The sequence below is a fragment of the Mixophyes fleayi genome, chromosome 10, assembly GCF_038048845.1.
Source record: "Mixophyes fleayi isolate aMixFle1 chromosome 10, aMixFle1.hap1, whole genome shotgun sequence".
Classification (NCBI taxonomy): Eukaryota; Metazoa; Chordata; class Amphibia; order Anura; family Limnodynastidae; genus Mixophyes; species Mixophyes fleayi.
The window spans coordinates 7,604,326-7,621,878 of NC_134411.1; the positions used below are offsets into that span (position 1 = coordinate 7,604,326).

The 17,553-nt window shown below is 38.9% G+C and overlaps 1 protein-coding gene across 1 annotated transcript in view; it reads left to right on the forward strand.

Moving 5' to 3' along the window:
• CDC42BPG (CDC42 binding protein kinase gamma) overlaps nucleotides 1-17,553 on the forward strand; it is a 93,008-nt gene that overhangs the window by 60,930 nt on the left and 14,525 nt on the right. The window contains exons 11-30 of the mRNA XM_075187788.1: nucleotides 160-264; nucleotides 921-1,018; nucleotides 1,180-1,422; nucleotides 2,094-2,204; nucleotides 2,356-2,624; nucleotides 2,843-2,948; nucleotides 3,117-3,241; nucleotides 4,512-4,626; nucleotides 4,859-5,007; nucleotides 6,387-6,475; nucleotides 6,586-6,635; nucleotides 7,786-7,860; nucleotides 10,139-10,207; nucleotides 10,750-10,855; nucleotides 10,934-11,067; nucleotides 12,707-12,834; nucleotides 12,915-12,996; nucleotides 13,217-13,433; nucleotides 15,527-15,589; nucleotides 16,950-17,537. Coding sequence (XP_075043889.1) covers nucleotides 160-264; nucleotides 921-1,018; nucleotides 1,180-1,422; nucleotides 2,094-2,204; nucleotides 2,356-2,624; nucleotides 2,843-2,948; nucleotides 3,117-3,241; nucleotides 4,512-4,626; nucleotides 4,859-5,007; nucleotides 6,387-6,475; nucleotides 6,586-6,635; nucleotides 7,786-7,860; nucleotides 10,139-10,207; nucleotides 10,750-10,855; nucleotides 10,934-11,067; nucleotides 12,707-12,834; nucleotides 12,915-12,996; nucleotides 13,217-13,433; nucleotides 15,527-15,589; nucleotides 16,950-17,537 — 2,922 coding nt within the window. The remainder of the gene's footprint in view (nucleotides 1-159; nucleotides 265-920; nucleotides 1,019-1,179; nucleotides 1,423-2,093; nucleotides 2,205-2,355; nucleotides 2,625-2,842; nucleotides 2,949-3,116; nucleotides 3,242-4,511; nucleotides 4,627-4,858; nucleotides 5,008-6,386; nucleotides 6,476-6,585; nucleotides 6,636-7,785; nucleotides 7,861-10,138; nucleotides 10,208-10,749; nucleotides 10,856-10,933; nucleotides 11,068-12,706; nucleotides 12,835-12,914; nucleotides 12,997-13,216; nucleotides 13,434-15,526; nucleotides 15,590-16,949; nucleotides 17,538-17,553) is intronic.

Genomic DNA, 17,553 nt, shown 5'->3' on the forward strand with positions numbered 1-17,553 from the left:
TCTCTGTACAGCGCTGCGGAATTAGTGGCGCTATATAAATTGATGATGATGACCCCAGTGCTGTAAGGCAGAAGTGCTAACCACCGTGCTGCCCACATCTGTTTCTATTTCAAACATATGATGTGCTTAGTAGATATTCAGCATCTTTCCTTCTTGTAGACATTGTGCAGAAGCCCCATATATCACACTCTGAGATCACTGCCAAAGACCATGAGATTCAGAAGCTGAAAACAGAAATGGAAATTCTAAAGAAGAAAGTAGCAGGTATGTGCCAATAATTCTGTGCGTTCTATTAAGATATTCTTGGACACTCCACAACTTATTTCTGGAACCTTTAATTGATTGTTCTATACATATAACTTGAACTCTCAAGTACCTCTTACTTCACATGTTGTATTGTATGGGTATTTTAGATGACGGCCTCAGGTCATATGCTGCAGAACGGTTTTTGAAATGATAAATCCACACAGTGTATCAATAATGAGGCAGGGGAGTTAGGTGTCAAGGTCAATCTGTAATCCTGAAGCAGTTTCTAGAATGATGTTGTGTTGCCTTGTTATGGCAACTGGTTTGGGCTTTAGGAATCTGCATGTGTTGCCTTGTTATGGTAACTGGTTTGGGCTTTAGTAATCTGCATGTGTTGCCTAGTTATGGTAACTGGTTTGGGCTTTAGGAATCTGCATGTGTTGCCTAGTTATGGTAACTGGTTTGGGCTTTAGGAATCTGCATGTGTTGCCTAGTTATGGTAACTGGTTTGGGCTTTAGGAATCAGCATGTGTTGCCTAGTTATGGTAACTGGTTTGGGCTTTAGGAATCTGCATGTGTTGCCTTGTGACAGGATTGGCCTGTGCAAAGCCTATTGCTAATTATTAGATCTAGAAAAAAAACTTTAAATGACTATGACTGGCTTATCTTCCTAGAAAAATCCACAGAGCAGGAGACCATATCAGCAACTCAAATCCAGGCCCTGGAGAAACAAATCAAGGCACTCAGGCAAGAGAAAGATCGATGTACCAAGGTAAGAAGTGGATGCTTCCTGGACAGTATAGTGGCACAAATTTGACATCCTTTACTAAAAACATACTATCCTTTGCTTTTAAATGTTCAAATATTTGATCCTTATTTTGTGTCATTATGTAAGGCTTGATTCGCCCATATTACTCTGCATTGTTTCCTCAGGAGCTCTCTGAAGTGCTGGAGCAGCTGAACTATCAAGGGGAGGAACTGAGGGTTGCTCAGGAGAAGCAGAGGAGATTTCAGGAGGAGCTACGTGGGGTGGAGGAGAGGTGTGAAGGTCTGAATACTCAAAACGGACGCCTGTCTCGCAGACTGAAAGACAAGGAAGATGAGGTAGAAGCATTTGCAGAGAAAGTGAGGATACTGAGAAAGGACTTGCATAAAGCGGAGGCCAGCAGAAGGGAGGTGAGAAATGACTGCTCGGTATAGCCAGAACCTTTATTTTTTTCATACCGTGGAAAATAAATCTGTAAACATTGAAGTAGACCGGTTTCCATGATTCAACACATGAAAAAGGAATGGATACGTCCTATTCATTTTATGTATTAGGATGAGAATACTTATTCTGCAGCATTCTGGTAGTTTAGGGTTTTTGTAGGAATGGATTGAAAATGTATTGAAAAGTTAGTTAAATATTTACCACTATATCAGCTATATACATACATCATTGCTGTTTTAAAGATGCCAATGTATCTTTATGTGGGATGAACAGGTCCATATCTTTATTATATTCTATATTTATTTCTGTATTCTGAAAAAAAAAGACCTGATTTGAATCCTGTAAGAGAATTAGTAATGTCTAAGTTATAGCTGTGTGAAATTAGTATACACGTAAACACAATTACACCTTTTGATGGCTGTAGACTGTGGACATATGAAAATAGTGGCAGTTTGTCAACTGGCAAATGCAGCCGGTAAATCAAATGGTACAAAGCTGTCATGGACAGCGTGGATGTGGCACTCTTATCTGTCATGTATGGGCGCTATGTGCCTTGTGGATATCCTGGGTTTTAATATATATCATAGTATCAAAATAGCACTTAACTATTACTATGTTTTTCTTTTTCTTTTTGTAGGCTGAATCATTAGTGGAGGATTTAACCATAGAAGTGGAGAGACAAAAGAAATTGGTAGAGAGAAGCGAGGCATTGGCCAGCCAGACGTTGGAGGACCTGGTAGCAGTAAAGGTAATGGGTGTATTGTTTGTTGGTCATTCTGCAAGTTTTCAGTACATGATGTCTTTTGACGTGTGATGAGTAACATGATGTGACATCTGCTCGGTGGTGCACTATAGTCTGCTCCATCTGTAACTGGGAACTCTGGTTTGTCAATGCTCAGACACAGCAGGCTGTAGCTTCTCCGGTCATCAGTGGCTCACTCCATACTTCTGAGATGATCCAGCTGAAAAGGGAACTTGAGAGGCGAGGACAACAAATGGAAACAGACTTCTCCCAACTGAGAGAAGAGTCTGCACGTCGGGAGACAGAACATGCCAACGAGACCAAATTGCTTCGCCGAGAACTTGGAGAGAAGGAGGAGGAACTAATATCATTGAAACATGAAGTGGAGGGAATGCAGGAGGCCATTGGTAAAAGAAGAAATGACAGGTAGCTGGCAATTTTTGAATAGTAATATTCTTATTTTATTAAATTGTGGTTTTAATTACTGTTTTTAATGTTTAATGTTTGCATAAATTCCCATCCTATGTTCTCACACATTATCTTCATTTGTAATTATTTTTTATCTGTATAAGACACTCTCTTTATGGTCTTTCTCTCTTGAGTTAAAACTTGTTTGCAGACTATATTTCTCTTTCACCATTCAGTGCTCGAGAGCAAGAGGAGGAACTTCAGGAAATCCAGAAGACAAATGAGCGAGAGAAAAATCAACTTAAGGAAGATAACAAGAAACTTAAGGAGGATCTGGAGAGGGTGAGATTACACACTAGAGAGCTTTTTTATTATGATTATTATTTTTTATTTTTATTTTTTTTTGTGTTCATCTCATTATTGTCCATCTCCATTTTCCGGGTCAGGCTTTGATTATTTTTATCCTGATATAAGACAGACTGTCTAACTCTTTAAAATTTCGTTCTCTAGATAACTGCAGCATCAGAAAAGAATTCCATCTCTCAGAAGCGATTAGAAGAAGAAGTCCGATTGTTGGAAACTAAAAGAGAGACTCTAGCCAATTGGGAAGCACAGATCACAGACATTCTCCAATGGTGAGCCCTTTGCTGTGCCCCTTACAATATCTTCTTTGTCAGTTGACTTTTTTTTTTTTTTCTTTTTAATTAAACTAGAACTTAAGTTAAGATATCGCCAAAAGATAACATTATAAAGCACAGTGGCCTAGTTGTAGCTATGTGGTCTACATCCTTGACATAATCTTGTTGATAGACCCCCAAAATGGGTACTATCTATGTTCGAAAGGGACATCTGATAGCAATGGCCTTTTAGGCTTTAAGTAGTGTTTTAAGATCACATTCCTGTTGCTTCTGTGTTCTAAATTCATGTCAATAAGAAAATATATGTGTTGACACTGTGTATCCAATTTACAAAGCGAATGCGCCCTGTAAAAAGCCTTAATTTTGCCCTGGTGAGTCTAGATAGTCCGCCCAGTACACTTCAAGGGGCGCACATACTTTCCTGAGAAACTCCAGTGCAAATTAGAAGCGTGCTTAGGTTTATGGGGAGCTGGACTTTCATTGCAATGTTCACACTTTTGCACACTACACCGCTTTGATTTTTTTTCCAACTTCCTACCTTTTTAGAACCAGCCCTTTCATTAAACTAAACTTTCTGTGTTTTTTTTTCTAAATTGATACTTCTTTATGGCTTTAAAGTAATAATATAAGGTAGGCCCCTCAGCTTTTCTGATGTGTCACTTTTGTGTGTTTGTTTTGTTTTTTTACATTGGGCAAAGTTTGAGTAGAAATAAGCCTCTCCTCTGGCAGGCAATTAAAAGGTGTATATGCTTCTCATGAAAAGTGTAGTACAAGACCTGATTTCCAATCTCCTTAAACACTGGGTTGATGTATATGGCAATACACACTCCCTCACAGCAAGAAACGCACCTAACCATTCGCCCCCCACCATCCCTTTTTTGAATTTCGTTTGCACCCCTCTGAGAAACTAGATTTGCTTAATTTGTACTTGGCAAAGAACATCCTCAGTTTGTCCAAATCCTTCACTACAAATGTCTCCGTCTTGCCCTGTAAACCTATGCACTTTTGCGGAAATCTAGTATCGCCTGCGTACAAGGCCGCCCAGAGGAATTTCGGGCCCCAATACAGAAACAAACCAAAATGGGTGTTACCACACTAGGTTGGTGGATACTCCAACTACATAGACAGGCAAGGGCCCCCAGACAGGTCCCGGTCTGTGCAGACCAAGGAACACTGTGCCACCAAAGGGTTCTCTTTATGCTGCATCTCCACAGTTGGCAATATAATTTATACAGGCTCATCTGTTTCCTCTTTTTTTTAATTTTAGGGTGAATGATGAGAAACAGTCCCGTATTTATCTACAAGCTTTATCAGTCAGAATGACTGAAGAGTTGGAAGCACTGAAGAGTTCTGGTGGTCAAACACCATCCAGCAAGACAGTGGTGAGAAACGGTGGTTGTGTATGAATTGTTTTTCTACAGGTAAAATAAAAATGAAAGCCCATTGGTTGTGTTTGGCTGGAAGACAATTTGAGCTAGTCATGGTGAACTTATTCAACTAGGTCATTTAAATCTAGGGCTCCCTTATTTGATGGCTTAAATTGTGTCAGCTAGTCTGGAATAATGTCTATAGAGCATCTGGATTGCGAGAACTTTTATTTTTCTCTGTTTCTAGGAAACGCAGTGGAAAGCACGTAGGCTGCAGAAACTAGAAGCTTCAGGGCGCCTAGAACTTCAGTCTGCCCTTGATGCAGAAATAAGAGCCAAGCAGACCATCCAGGAGGAATTGAATAGACTCAAGTCCGAAAGCCTTGACACTGACAGGTGCGGACTGTGAAGTTGGTGTCTAACCGGTGTTTGTTGCTGCGGAATTTGGATGTGGAGTCACAGTAGATTTTCTTTTTGATGCCTTGCCTTCACTCCTTAGGTGTAGTGTAGCAGGTCCTGTTCCTTATTGGGGGAAATGATCTTTTTGAATAGATAAATATAACACTGTGTAAGGTAATATTTAAACAAATGGATAAAATTAAATTATGAAAAAGAAACATAAACCAGCAGTGTGTATAAGTTAGGCAAATTACTATTGCTTTCCCATGAAAATTGAAAAGAAAAAGATAAAACATATAGAAATGTATTAGAATATAAAGTGGGATAAACTAGTTAAGCAGTAATGTTTTTTTTCCATAAGCAAAAGGAAATAATGAAATATATATAGTGAGACAATCTATTTGAAGTGATAACAAACTAGAATATATTTCTGCATAAGAGATAATTAAATATTTGTATATAATAAAAAGAAATAGGTAAATGTAAGATCTATAAAAAGTAGTTGTAGATATGGAATTAATAGTTCAAAATGATGCGTGTTTTTACCGAATGTCAATCAACTGTGTTTCTATTCCCAATTAAATAAAAATAATTTATGAATAACAAAGTAATTGTGAAATAATATAATAGTAAATATGGTACAAACTGAGGAACAAATGTTGTAATTTGTTTTCAAACGCATTTTGTCCCAGATGGCGACTTCCTCAATGGGTTCTGTAAGTCGATCACTATTATTTATATAGCATACATTTACCCATTTCATTTCCGTTCACAAGTATCTCCTTATCACGTATTCTACTTTCTTGGGTGAAAAGATCCTAGTTTGTTATCACTTCAAGTAGATTCTCTCTATATTTCCATTTAATTATTCATATTTTCAGAATGAAATAAAAGAATTTTATTACTTGCCATAAAATCCATTTCTCTGACGGAAAACCAAGAAATAAAAAAATGATGTAAGGTTAGTGAGTTCATTGTGCTCGTGCCTTACTCAAGGTCAAGGGTTCCTGTTCTCACCACCAGTGCATGTTTAGGGCACCTCTGGGCCCTCTCCCCCAGAGGCACCTGCACCGTGGCCTCCAGACAACACCGGTCTTCTGAAATCAGACCAAGGCAGTCCACCCTTTCAGAGAGTATCTATTAAACCGGTGATACACGGTGTTGAAAAGGGCGCAGAGTTCTTCCCACCAGCCTATAAAAAGGTTGACAAGCGTTGGAGAATTTTGCCCCCTCTGCATATACAAAACCACTATCAAACGTAAAGTCATTTTGTGTCTCTAAAATCTTTCTGTGTTCTCTCAACATAAATGAGGTGTGAATTGTAAGATGTAAATTGCATTGGGTGTTTTATGGTTCCATTTTCTTTTTTAAAACAGGAAATTACAGGAGGCAGATGATGTAAACAAGAAGTTGAGAGCAGAATTAGAGAAGTTACGAGAGGAAGCGAAGTCCAAGGGGACAGCAGGTAATAGGTTGAGTAGTATTTGTGATAAAATGGTGGTCATATAAATATATCTTTACAACCAAACCGTAATTAGTCCAACATGTCATCATTATGGGTATTCTGTATTTCAGAAAACAAGCCGCAGCGTTCTCTCATCCCATTCCTGTCTTTCCGATCTGAGGTATTCATGACCTAGACTCATTTGAATTGAACTAAGCTTCTTTACATTTCTGTTGGCTTTCTCTGATTTGGGAATGCGGCTTTGGTATGCTTCTCTATATAACCACATTCATCAGTGGTTACTTCCTTTGAGACTTGGAAGTATTTTGTGAAGTCCATGTAATAGAAATACATCTTGATCACAAATGCTTACATCAAATGCAAAATATATTTGCTGAACAATATTCAGTGTAAGGCAAGTGTACACTGTCTTTACTTAAAAACTGGGCTATAAAGGAGACTTTTGTTCTTGGTCCCCTGGCTACAACATTTATACACTCACCAGTTTGTCAGGGGTCTTGCGCTTTGAGCTTCCATTGTTTTTCAATTGGAACTCAGAACGGAACTATAAAGTTTGCTGCAAGTACACCGGTCATCAGCCCAAGCAATGGGCTATGAGCTATGAGAACACAGACTATTAGTGGCAGTTCCTCATTGTATTTGATCAAGCAAACCCTGTAACATGACATTGTGTGTGTATGATATATATATATATATATCTCTATCTCTATCTCTATCTCTATCTATAATATAAATGTCTAGTGGCGTGTGTTAGTCTGTCTGTGTGTGTGTGTGGAAAAATAAAACCAAGCTGCAGCGCCACCTGCTGGGCAGAGTTATACACTGACCTACTAAATTCTTAGTGTGTATGGAAAAAAAATTCAGAAAGGGCTGAAATTTGGTATACTAAGATGTTTTTAATTTGTTAATTTAATTTGTTAATTGTTAAAAGTGTTTATAAAGATTTAAAAAAATCATATATATATATTTCTTGAAGGAGAAGTGACAGTTGGGAGTGGTTGGTGGTTGCCGGGGGTGACAGTGGGGAGTGGTTGGTGGTTGAGGCCTGGGCTATGGCCCAAATGCATGACAAGAACCTTTTTAACACCTTAAGTAGCTTGATTTGACTAGAATGCATGAGTATCATGCACGGGTTAACTTGTGTGTGTGTGTGTGTTTTGATATATATATATATATATATATATATATATATATATATCAGACACATGCAAATAGCAGTGTTTCTTTATGCAAAAAGACTAATAATAGAATAACTAGGCTAACTTTTTTTTTTTTTGCTTTAATGTTGATTGCTGTAATTGCTCCAACAGAAGGATTTGGTCACTGCAGACCACTCGGACCAGGCTCTAAGCAATGTCATCTTGAGACGGGGAGACAGAACTGATGTAAGTATGAGATGAACTGGTCAGTGTTCAGTGTATACATTGTATTACATGAGAAGTGCTTAACTTCACATTAGCTCTGCTTTGAAGTCCTACGCAGAAAGCCGCACAATGGAGTGACCGCAAAGTTTGGAAATGATTCATCTATAGCAAACCTCTTAAACGATGTTACAAATTGTTTTAGGTCTCTTTTTAGAATAGGTGTTAGTTGCACCAATAACGTTTAGCATATACTATAAATACACTGACTGCTATGCAGTCCACTATAGAACACTTTCCAAAAAGCGATGTGACTCAATCGCAGCCCTTGTTTCTTAGGAACAGATGAATTGAGCAAGTATAAAAACACTTAAAAATTAAATGGCAAACGGAGATTTGAACCAAAAACATACTTAAATCACGAAAGGCCATAAAAATAACTGAGAACATGAGCAAACAGGGTTTTTTTGTTTTCCAATTAAGTTTCATATACAAGTTTTAACACATTTTATGTATCAAACCACAAAGAAGAAGAAAGATTACTATCGAGTAGAGGTGCTGCAGTTGTTTGTTTCCTCAATAGTTGTTTTCATTCTTCTTGGTCATTTTGAGATTGAATTCGCTACTGCGAGAGCACACTTATGTAAATTTGAGAATGTGGACTTGTACATACTACATTATGGATAGGGTTTGTGCTTGATCATAATATATAGTTAATTCTCTAGTGTGGTTGGGTGTTTTTGTATATGTTTATGTAGTTTGTTAGTGTGTGTTTATTGAGTGGAGATAGCCTGGAAATGTCCCTGGCTTTCAGTATTGACCAACTGTACAATCAAATTAATATTAGTCAGTATTTTAGAGGGTACAAATGGCATCCATTGTTATACACTAACTTAAAGTAGCATTTGTTGAAAATTAATAATTTGATAAATTCAGTAAGCATGACATGATGGGGATTGTAGAACAAGGCTAGCTGTAGATTTTATTTATTATTATTATTATTATTATTTTTTATTTATGGGGCGCCGCTAGGTATCCATAGCCCCGTACAGGGACAGACAGAAGCACGATACAGGGTGAGACAGCACAGTACAGTTAACAGAAATCACAGTAACTCAGAAGCTCAATGAACAGCTAGATTAGAGGTGAGAGCCCCCAGCGGGGTAGAGACAGGGGCCGGAGGACCTCACGGAGGAGACAAGGAGCTGGAGAGCAGAGTTAAGGTGGTGGAGAACAGAAGGAGAGGAGGCCCTGCTCGGAGGAGCGTACAATCTAATTTATATAACCTGTGTCAATGCACCAGCTTAGCAGCAAAGTGTCCCTAGAACTGCTGGATACAAGTTGTGTAGCCCTTTACAGAGCAGCTATAGAATGATCCACAGTTCTGCTGGTTTTTCTTCACAAAGTCATCTGTTAACTGAAAGTTCTAATGCTCTGATTGGCTACAAATTTTTTTTGCCCCACCCACTTCAAAATAACTTGAGGGAACAGGAAACAATATATAAGGCAGTTCTAAATTGAAAACACAAATAGAGACTCTTGTTAAGGAATTGTCCTAGAGAAGGCCTGTATGAAGGCTGTCTGGTCATGCACATAAATGTGACTTCAGAAAGTTGTTAGCAGATTTCCAATGTTTTAGCAGCATAGATTGATTGCACTTTGGAATAGGCTATATGCATCTTCATAAAACTATGTATCTAAAACTCTTATATTTATTTTGATGATGAATTTGTCCTACGTTGGACGTATATTCCCAATGAAAGTCTAATGGCAGCCTTCTGCATATAACATTTGTCCCAAAGGTAACCACTGAAATTAAGCTGTGTCATGGACCTAACATCTCTTGGCTTTAAATTCCCGGTGTGGAAAGCTATCCGTATGGGGAGTTTGGAACAAAGTGATTTTGAATCCATAAGCGACTGTGGGGAGGTGGTGGGGGGTGGTCACTATACCACATTTACCAGCATTTAATTGTTTTTCTCTGCCAGTGTGACAAAATATTAAAGCGCCTATATTTTCCAAAGTGTAGGAAACAAGCAGGACATTCCCTTAGCCCTAGTGTCTAATCTTTTTTGATATATAGTTGCAGATAGGTTATTTTTATATTATTGATACCAAGTCCACAGCAAACAAACATTTTGGGAACAACCTTTTATTTAACCTCCAGGGTTGTATGATTCCCTGAAATGTAATCACTGTCAACTCAATTGCATAATTATACAAAATATATATTTTATACTTGTATACTGCTTCTATTCACAATACACTGTATAATGTTTAATTTCTCTCCCTATCTGCCTAGTCTGTGAAAAATAAAGCCAACAGGAGGTCTGCAGGAGTCACAGAATGTATAGAAGAGGCGTCGGACAAGGTATAGACTGGCCTAGCCTAATGAACATTGTGTTATTTTTCAGATATATATATTTAATGTACTTGGAAGGGTTTGAGGTCCATGTTCTAAAATTGGTTTGTGCTTTCTTATTTTTGATGTATTTTCTAAGCGACAACTTAGATACCTGGTCCTATCCTATCTCCCTGTAATAGAAGCAATTACAATTTCACTTTGTCTTGCCAAAGGTAAATGACTGGGTAGATGAGTATTACCCATTTTTACAACCATTTGAAATGAAGGGAAATATCTAATTTTGATGAATCATAATGGGTGTTTTAACACCATAATGTATGCAATTAGAAAATATAAATGACCAATGCTGTCCTTGTGTTCTGTGTTCCAAAGGTATAGCTGCAAATATATATTTTCCCATCAGGTTGTGCTGTTTGTGCAGAGGCAAGTGTTAGCAATTAACTGCCTTATAGTCTTGGATATACCAGTTACATTGGTTTTATTAGCTATATTTGAAACGTGTGTTGTGTGTGTGTGATTTAATTTTTTATTTGAATTTGTTGTAACAGCCCAAGTCACACACATTCAAAGTGAAAAACTTTACATCACCGACAAAATGCATGCGCTGCACATCTGTTATGGTTGGATTGGCGAGGCAAGGAGTGTGTTGTGAAGGTGAGGGAAAAGACTGGTCTCTTACTGTCTGCTGCTGTGATCTCGTTGAATAGAAATAATACGCTTATGTTTCTGTAGTGTGTGGTTACAGGTGCCATGTGTCCTGCTCTGAGGGTGCCAACATCTGCCCATCCCCTCCTGGTCAGAATAGGAAGATTCTTGGAGTGGATCCAGTCACTGGCAGCGGCACAGCTTTCGAAGGCTTCTTATCGGTTGGTTTATTGTGACGATTATAATTCTTATTGCATTTTATTAATGAAGTGGAAAAATTCCATGGTGCTCTACACAGCTCATTTACTCTTTTGAAACTCTCTAAACTGAAAATGTAGCTTAACCATGTGTGTTTGTACCATACCCCTCTCCCCTCTTCTATAAACAGTCCAAATACAACCCACCAGTCACTTACGTGTCAGTGCTGACTGAACTACGCATTTCCTAGCCCTTGTGGTTAATATTTTGTACCATCAAATCTGATGTGTAACTTGAAGTGAATGCGAATAATACGGTTTTAGGTTCTTTTACCTTATTCTGGTCAACTAATTGTTTTCCCTCTTGCAAGACCAGCCAAACCTGGCACTTCCACTACAATGTGGCTTCCCGTGTACTCTCAGTGGGACTTACATGGTATGCACTTGTCCTAGAAGTTAAGGAATTGAATTAAAGGTTTTTGACAAAATGCTTTGAGGAATCTATTTTTTTTTTTTTTTCCAGTTTTATTACTTTAAACAGTATTTCTTCCATCGGGATTTCCTACCCATCCTGACACTAATTCTGCTGACGTGTAAAGGAGGACAGGCTAAATGCCTGTATTTCAATTTCGCCAACACAGATAAAATACTGACATCGTGATCCCTAAAAGTTGACATTAAATCTGCACTGCCAGCAGGGTCTATTGGCTGCCACTGGCAGTGAGCAGTCTTATAAACGTCACAATAAAAACAAACATGCGCGCCCCCCCCCCCCCCACCTTAGAGAATCCAGCCCCGTGCTGGGGCTAGTTGGCATCATGGCAGGGGGACCCCCTGCTACGGGTTTCACTGCTATAGTGCCACCAATCCCAGCTGGCTAAGCCTAGAGCTGGTTGAAGGAGGACAGGTGTTTTTTTATTTGTTGTTTTTTTTGTTTGTTTTTTTACATTTATTTTTAAGACTACTTACTGCCGGCGGTATTTTATCTGGGTCGGGGAAATTGAAATACCGGCATTTAGCCTGTCTGCGTTTTCATATCTGCAGAATAAGTGTTGGTATTTCTTCTGTCGGAAATATGACTACCAATGTATTAAACAAATGCAGGGTGGGATTATGGAAAGAGACTGGGATAGGAACACTGGCAGTGTCTATAGACACTTTACATTGGTTGCCTTTATATTTCTATGTGACTCGGGTGCTAGACATTACTTGTCCACTCTCGATTGATCCGCTGTTGGCATTGGTTACTGGTTTATTAGGCTGTTGGTGTCCTTCACTTGTTGCCTGTAATAGCGTCAACTTGCTTGTTTGTCCTCTGTACTGCTTGTTATTGAACCTGCTTGTTTTGACTACTTGTGCCTCCTGCTGTCCTCCACCTCTGATTGTTACTGCTTGTCTGCTGCCTGCCTGGACCTTGGTTTGTTACCACTATTATTCTTTTGGTTCCATGTCTTGATTTTGGATTTGTATCTGGCTATTCTTGCCAGTATTTGTTGTTTGTATTGCTCATAGACTTTAACCAGAATTTAAAATATTTTACCATAGTTGCCGTGTGCTTTGTCATTTTCGTAAGAATGCTTATATTTCAACAAATTCTGTCTTTGAAGCAGTAGATTTTGGCTGTCCTGTGTCTATATCTAAATAAAACTCAACACGCCCCTAGGTACCCAAGCCAGCTGGAGTGAAGAAGGGATGGCAGCGAGCCTATGTGATTATAAGTGACTTCAAGATCCTTGTGTATGATGCCAGTCCCCAAAGTAATACAAACATTCTGCAGGCCATTGATATGAGGTACGTTCCCCCATGGTAAATGTGGATCTCTCACTTTGATATTATATGGGAATGACTGGAGTGTTTCACTGTCTGCCTAGGGATCGTCATTTCTCGGTCACTTCTGTCTTAGAGTCAGACGTAATTCATGCCAACCCAAAGGATGTTCCTTGTATATTCCGGGTAAGTCATGAACATACCCGTGTAGTACAAAATATTAACTTTATTGTACAATTTTTATAGAATTTCCCTTGAAACAAAGTGTTTGTTTATTTTCCTAACTGAAGTGTGGATTGCAAAAAATATGTAGTTGTCAGAATATGGATGTTGTGTGCATTGATATTGCTGATCGATCCAGACATTGATGCCTTTCAAATACATGGTGCATTTCCATCCACTGTAGGTGACCTTCTCTCAGCTCTGCTCACCGCTCACTATGCCCTCTCAGCTACTGCTGGCAGATACCGCGGAGGAAATGCAGAAATGGGTGCAGGTGCTGAAAGAGCTTCAGTCACTCCTGAGGGAACAGGGACCACAGGACTGCAATGTCCGGGTGTTGAAGGAGGCTTATGACAGTGCATTGCCTCTCATACGCACAGCGCTGTGTGCAGCTATATTAGGTAATGTGCCTTTCATTGGAGAGTAAACCCAACAAAATGGTATCAAGAAAATAGACACCATAAAAGGGATATATGAAGGGTCACACGGGGAAGACGAGAAATGACAGTAAGAAAGAAATACTCTTAGGAAATTCATCTATATCCTTCCAATATGAAGAAGCAGAGAGACCTAGGCTGGGTAGAGTAAAGGTGTTTTCTTTTTTTCTTTTTCTTTTTCTTTTTCTTTTTCTTTTTGTGTTTTTGTTTTTTTTTCTTTTTATTTATTTTGATCTTTAATTGATTTCTTCTCCCCTCTTTCCATGAGGATATAAATATTAAGTTATGTGTGATCTTGACCCAAAAATACAGCTGTGAATATAGGACATTCACAAAACGCCAGTTCAACAGAGTTCGAGAGTCCATTTGGATCTACTATGCTTGACGATTTGTGCAAGTGTGTTTAGATTTCCAATGGGGGCATGAGTTTTTATGGAACAAAATGAGTGTGTTTGCAGAAGAGCAGCATCTTTAATGGGCAGCGGGATGAGTTGGGTAGTGTAAAGGGGTTTCAGTGTACACGGGAAACAGACCGACGCATCTAGTTTTGTGGTGCAGTTCAGAAACCAGATTTAATTTTGTGGAGTGGGATAATTCAAATGAAATTAAGGGGTGTTCCTTTTTATTTTTCAATATCACTCTCTTCCAACCTAGCAATTGTGAAGGGTATCGTCGCATGGGTAGGATATCTGACCAAACCGGTGAAAGAAAAAATGACAGTCTGTGGTTGCTTTACTATTGTCTGAAAAGGTGATTAATTCTCCCTCTTGTTCTGCTAGCAGAACACACAGCTGGCAACGCCCAGGAATCTCTACGCTTCCGGTGTTCCTCCCTGGCAAGCAGAGCCGCCTTTAGACCGCCAAACAGTTCTTCCACTAGCTAAACCACTGTGAGATTAGCCTGTGAGAGAACATTAGCCGAACACGGGTTAAAACAATGCAAAGGGGAACATGATATAGTGTATTACCCTTGTGAGAAAGGCGGGCTTAACCTTTATTAACATTAACTAGTTACCTCATTTCATCACTGTGGTCTTTGAGTCTTGTCTATGCTACAAATTTTGTGACTCCATTTGCATAAGTGAATTTCTAGGCACACTCCGAACAATTTAATAAAAAAAACTCCAAATTATTTTTTATTTTTAACTGAGCAGTACTTTAGGTGCAAAATAGAAAGTTTATATTATTGAAAGGGGTTGCTCCAAGTTTTGCGCAGTGAATCTCTTCATTTTCACCTCTAGGAAAACCTACTTCCCTCCAGTTTTAGTGCAGGTCCTCATGTTCTAATACTTCTCTTCCTTTGAAGAATGTTTCCCTCCTGTACCTTGTTAAAACCCTTGATATATTTGGAGCAGAGAAGGGAAAGGTGGGATATGAGAGAAACTTTCAAACTATACATAATAAGATCAGTGAATACACTCCATTTACTACAACTCTGTTTTCTATCCTGCAACCAAGCTCATGTTCATTCAACCATCTTTGAATCCTTTCCCAAGCTTTCAAGTTTCTTTAACAGTCTGCAATGTGGGACAATGCCAGAAGCCTTACTAAAGTCTAGATAAGCTACATCTATGCCCCCCTCCCTCCCCCGTTCGATTACTTTAGTCACCCAGTCAAAAATAACTCAATAAGATTTTGACATGATCCCCCCTCCCAGTAAATCCATGCTGTTTGGGATCCTGTAAGTTACTGGATTTGAACTCCTTTCTCTTAAGGGTGTTGCCATCAATCTCCCTACTACTGATGTAAAGCTCACTGGTCGGTACTTGCTTGTCTCTTCCTGGCTTTCGGATTTATGGGACTACATTTGCTCTTTTTTTGTCCTCTGGAATTACTCTTGCAGCTCGTGACTGGTTGAATAATTCTGTTAATGGTGTTATCAGGACATTGTGAAATGAAGAAATGTATGAATCTCTCCTTTTTGAAGTGCAATTCTTCAGTGATGCAAAACAAAGGCGTCTTGCGATGTGATTCATAAATATCATCATGGCACAATCTGATATTTTCTATGAAACAAATAGTATTAAATGACCTAAGTACAGTTTGCTGTTTTTACAGATCATGAAAGAATTGCTTTGGGTACAGAGGATGGACTTTTCCTGTTGCATATGAATAAAAATGGTAAGGGCTCTTGTAACCTATTATAGTGCAAAAAGAAAAAAAAAAAAAAAAGATGTTTTCACCTAAAACATTTTATTTCTGATGTTTTTATCACTTTAATAGACTACCAAATGAATTAGAAATAATGCAGTATTACTTATCATGATCATCCTTTTTGGAGATATTTTACTTAATATTTGTGACTGTTGCAATAATAAAATATTTTTAACACACATAGCTGGAGAGTTTTATTGTATGTTTTAACCACATTTTTGCCGAAGAAGCAAATATTTTAGATATTAATGTTGTGGATGCTAACATATTTTAGTACTTTACTTTTGTATTTGAACTGAGCTTTTGAAAATATATTTAGAAATGTTACAAATTCTACAAATCTTACATATCTATTAGTTAATTTATTAGATCATTGACCGTGTTGTTAATGAAACCTTCTGTATAGCACATTGACCAAGGGTGACAAGTGTACGGAATGTAGAGGTTTAGCATATGAGTTACCAATGGTGTGGATCTTGAAGCCATGATTCCAAAATTGAAGGGCTTCACCGATCTGTTGATTAATACAATGCTGCGGGTGTGGAAGGTTCCCTCCTCCCATGTAAATCAGAGTCTTATCTTGGCTCGTGCACGGAACGTCGGTCGCACCGAATGATTTCCATCTATCCTGCTTGCTTCTTTAACTCTAAAGAGGACAATGAAGGTGTTTCCTCTGAGTTCAGTTAAGGTTCAGGTGTCTACTCTGTGTGTTCTTAGGGTTCCAGTTGAAACTACTTTTTAGATAAGCTGTTTCTACAAGATGCTCCTCTTTCACCTTTAGACCTCACTCTTGTTCTAACCAATGACAACCAGGTTGGTGGTGCTAGCTTCTGTCACTGACCACATGAAGGGATGTGAGCCTCCTATCAGTCCATCTCTGGCTGCATAAGAATGTCAATTTAGCAAGCCCATGGAGTGGGCAGAGAATCACCTGGGCTGTGCTTTATGGGGCATCAGCAGAGCTGCTATCTGGTCATTCTCGTATACCTTTTATACAATTCTCAAGGTGGATGTTGATTTGTGGAGACATTCTTGGGCATTTAATATTCTGGTGAAAGGCTTTCTATTGTACAGCATCTCATATTTTTAAAATGTTTTTGCCTACGACAAAGTCTATATATGTTGATTGCATTAGTTTTAACCATTTCCTTCCTTCCTGAACTACATATGTCAAACTTTCAGTGAATTTCATACTGCAATACTTCCTACTGCTGTTTTGTCTACACGTTTTATAGACTATTGCAGTCTTTACCCATTTTTTTATGTCTCTAAATCTGGTGTATGTCAGTAATTAATCATAATCCATATATTCCCTTGTCCTACTTAGAAATCACCCAGTTGGGAGACTGCAAGCGAGTTCTGTCCCTTCGTTCTGTTCCTGAAGTCCAGCAGTTGGCCGTGCTTTGTGGGAAAAGCCATAGTGTCCGCCTCTTCTCCTGGGACCTAATCCCAGACTCTGCAGGAGTGAAGATTCCGGAGGCAAAGAGCTGTCAGGCCATTACAACTGGTTTGGTGTGCCAAGGTTCATCAGTTGTTCTTTGTTCTGCTTCTAAGCGCCAGGTTGTCTGTTTTCAACTTACAAACCGCAAAGGTCTCCCCCATCGGATTAAAGAGTTTCAAGCAACAGGAGTGGTGCAATGCATGAACATCTTGGGGGAGCGACTCTGTGTTGGATACGCTACTGGATTTTCTCTCTATCCTCTACTTAATGAGGGAGCTCCAATAAACTTACCCCACCCAGATGACCCTAAGCTAACCTTCCTGGCACAAGCTGCCCCTGATGCACTTTGTGCAGCAAGACTCACGCTTAATGAATACCTACTGTGTTTTTCCACATTTGCAACCTATGTCAATGCAGAGGGTAAAAAATCACGCGCTCAGGAGATTATGTGGCCTGCGCCTCCTCTAGCTTGCTGTGAGTTTTTGGTTTT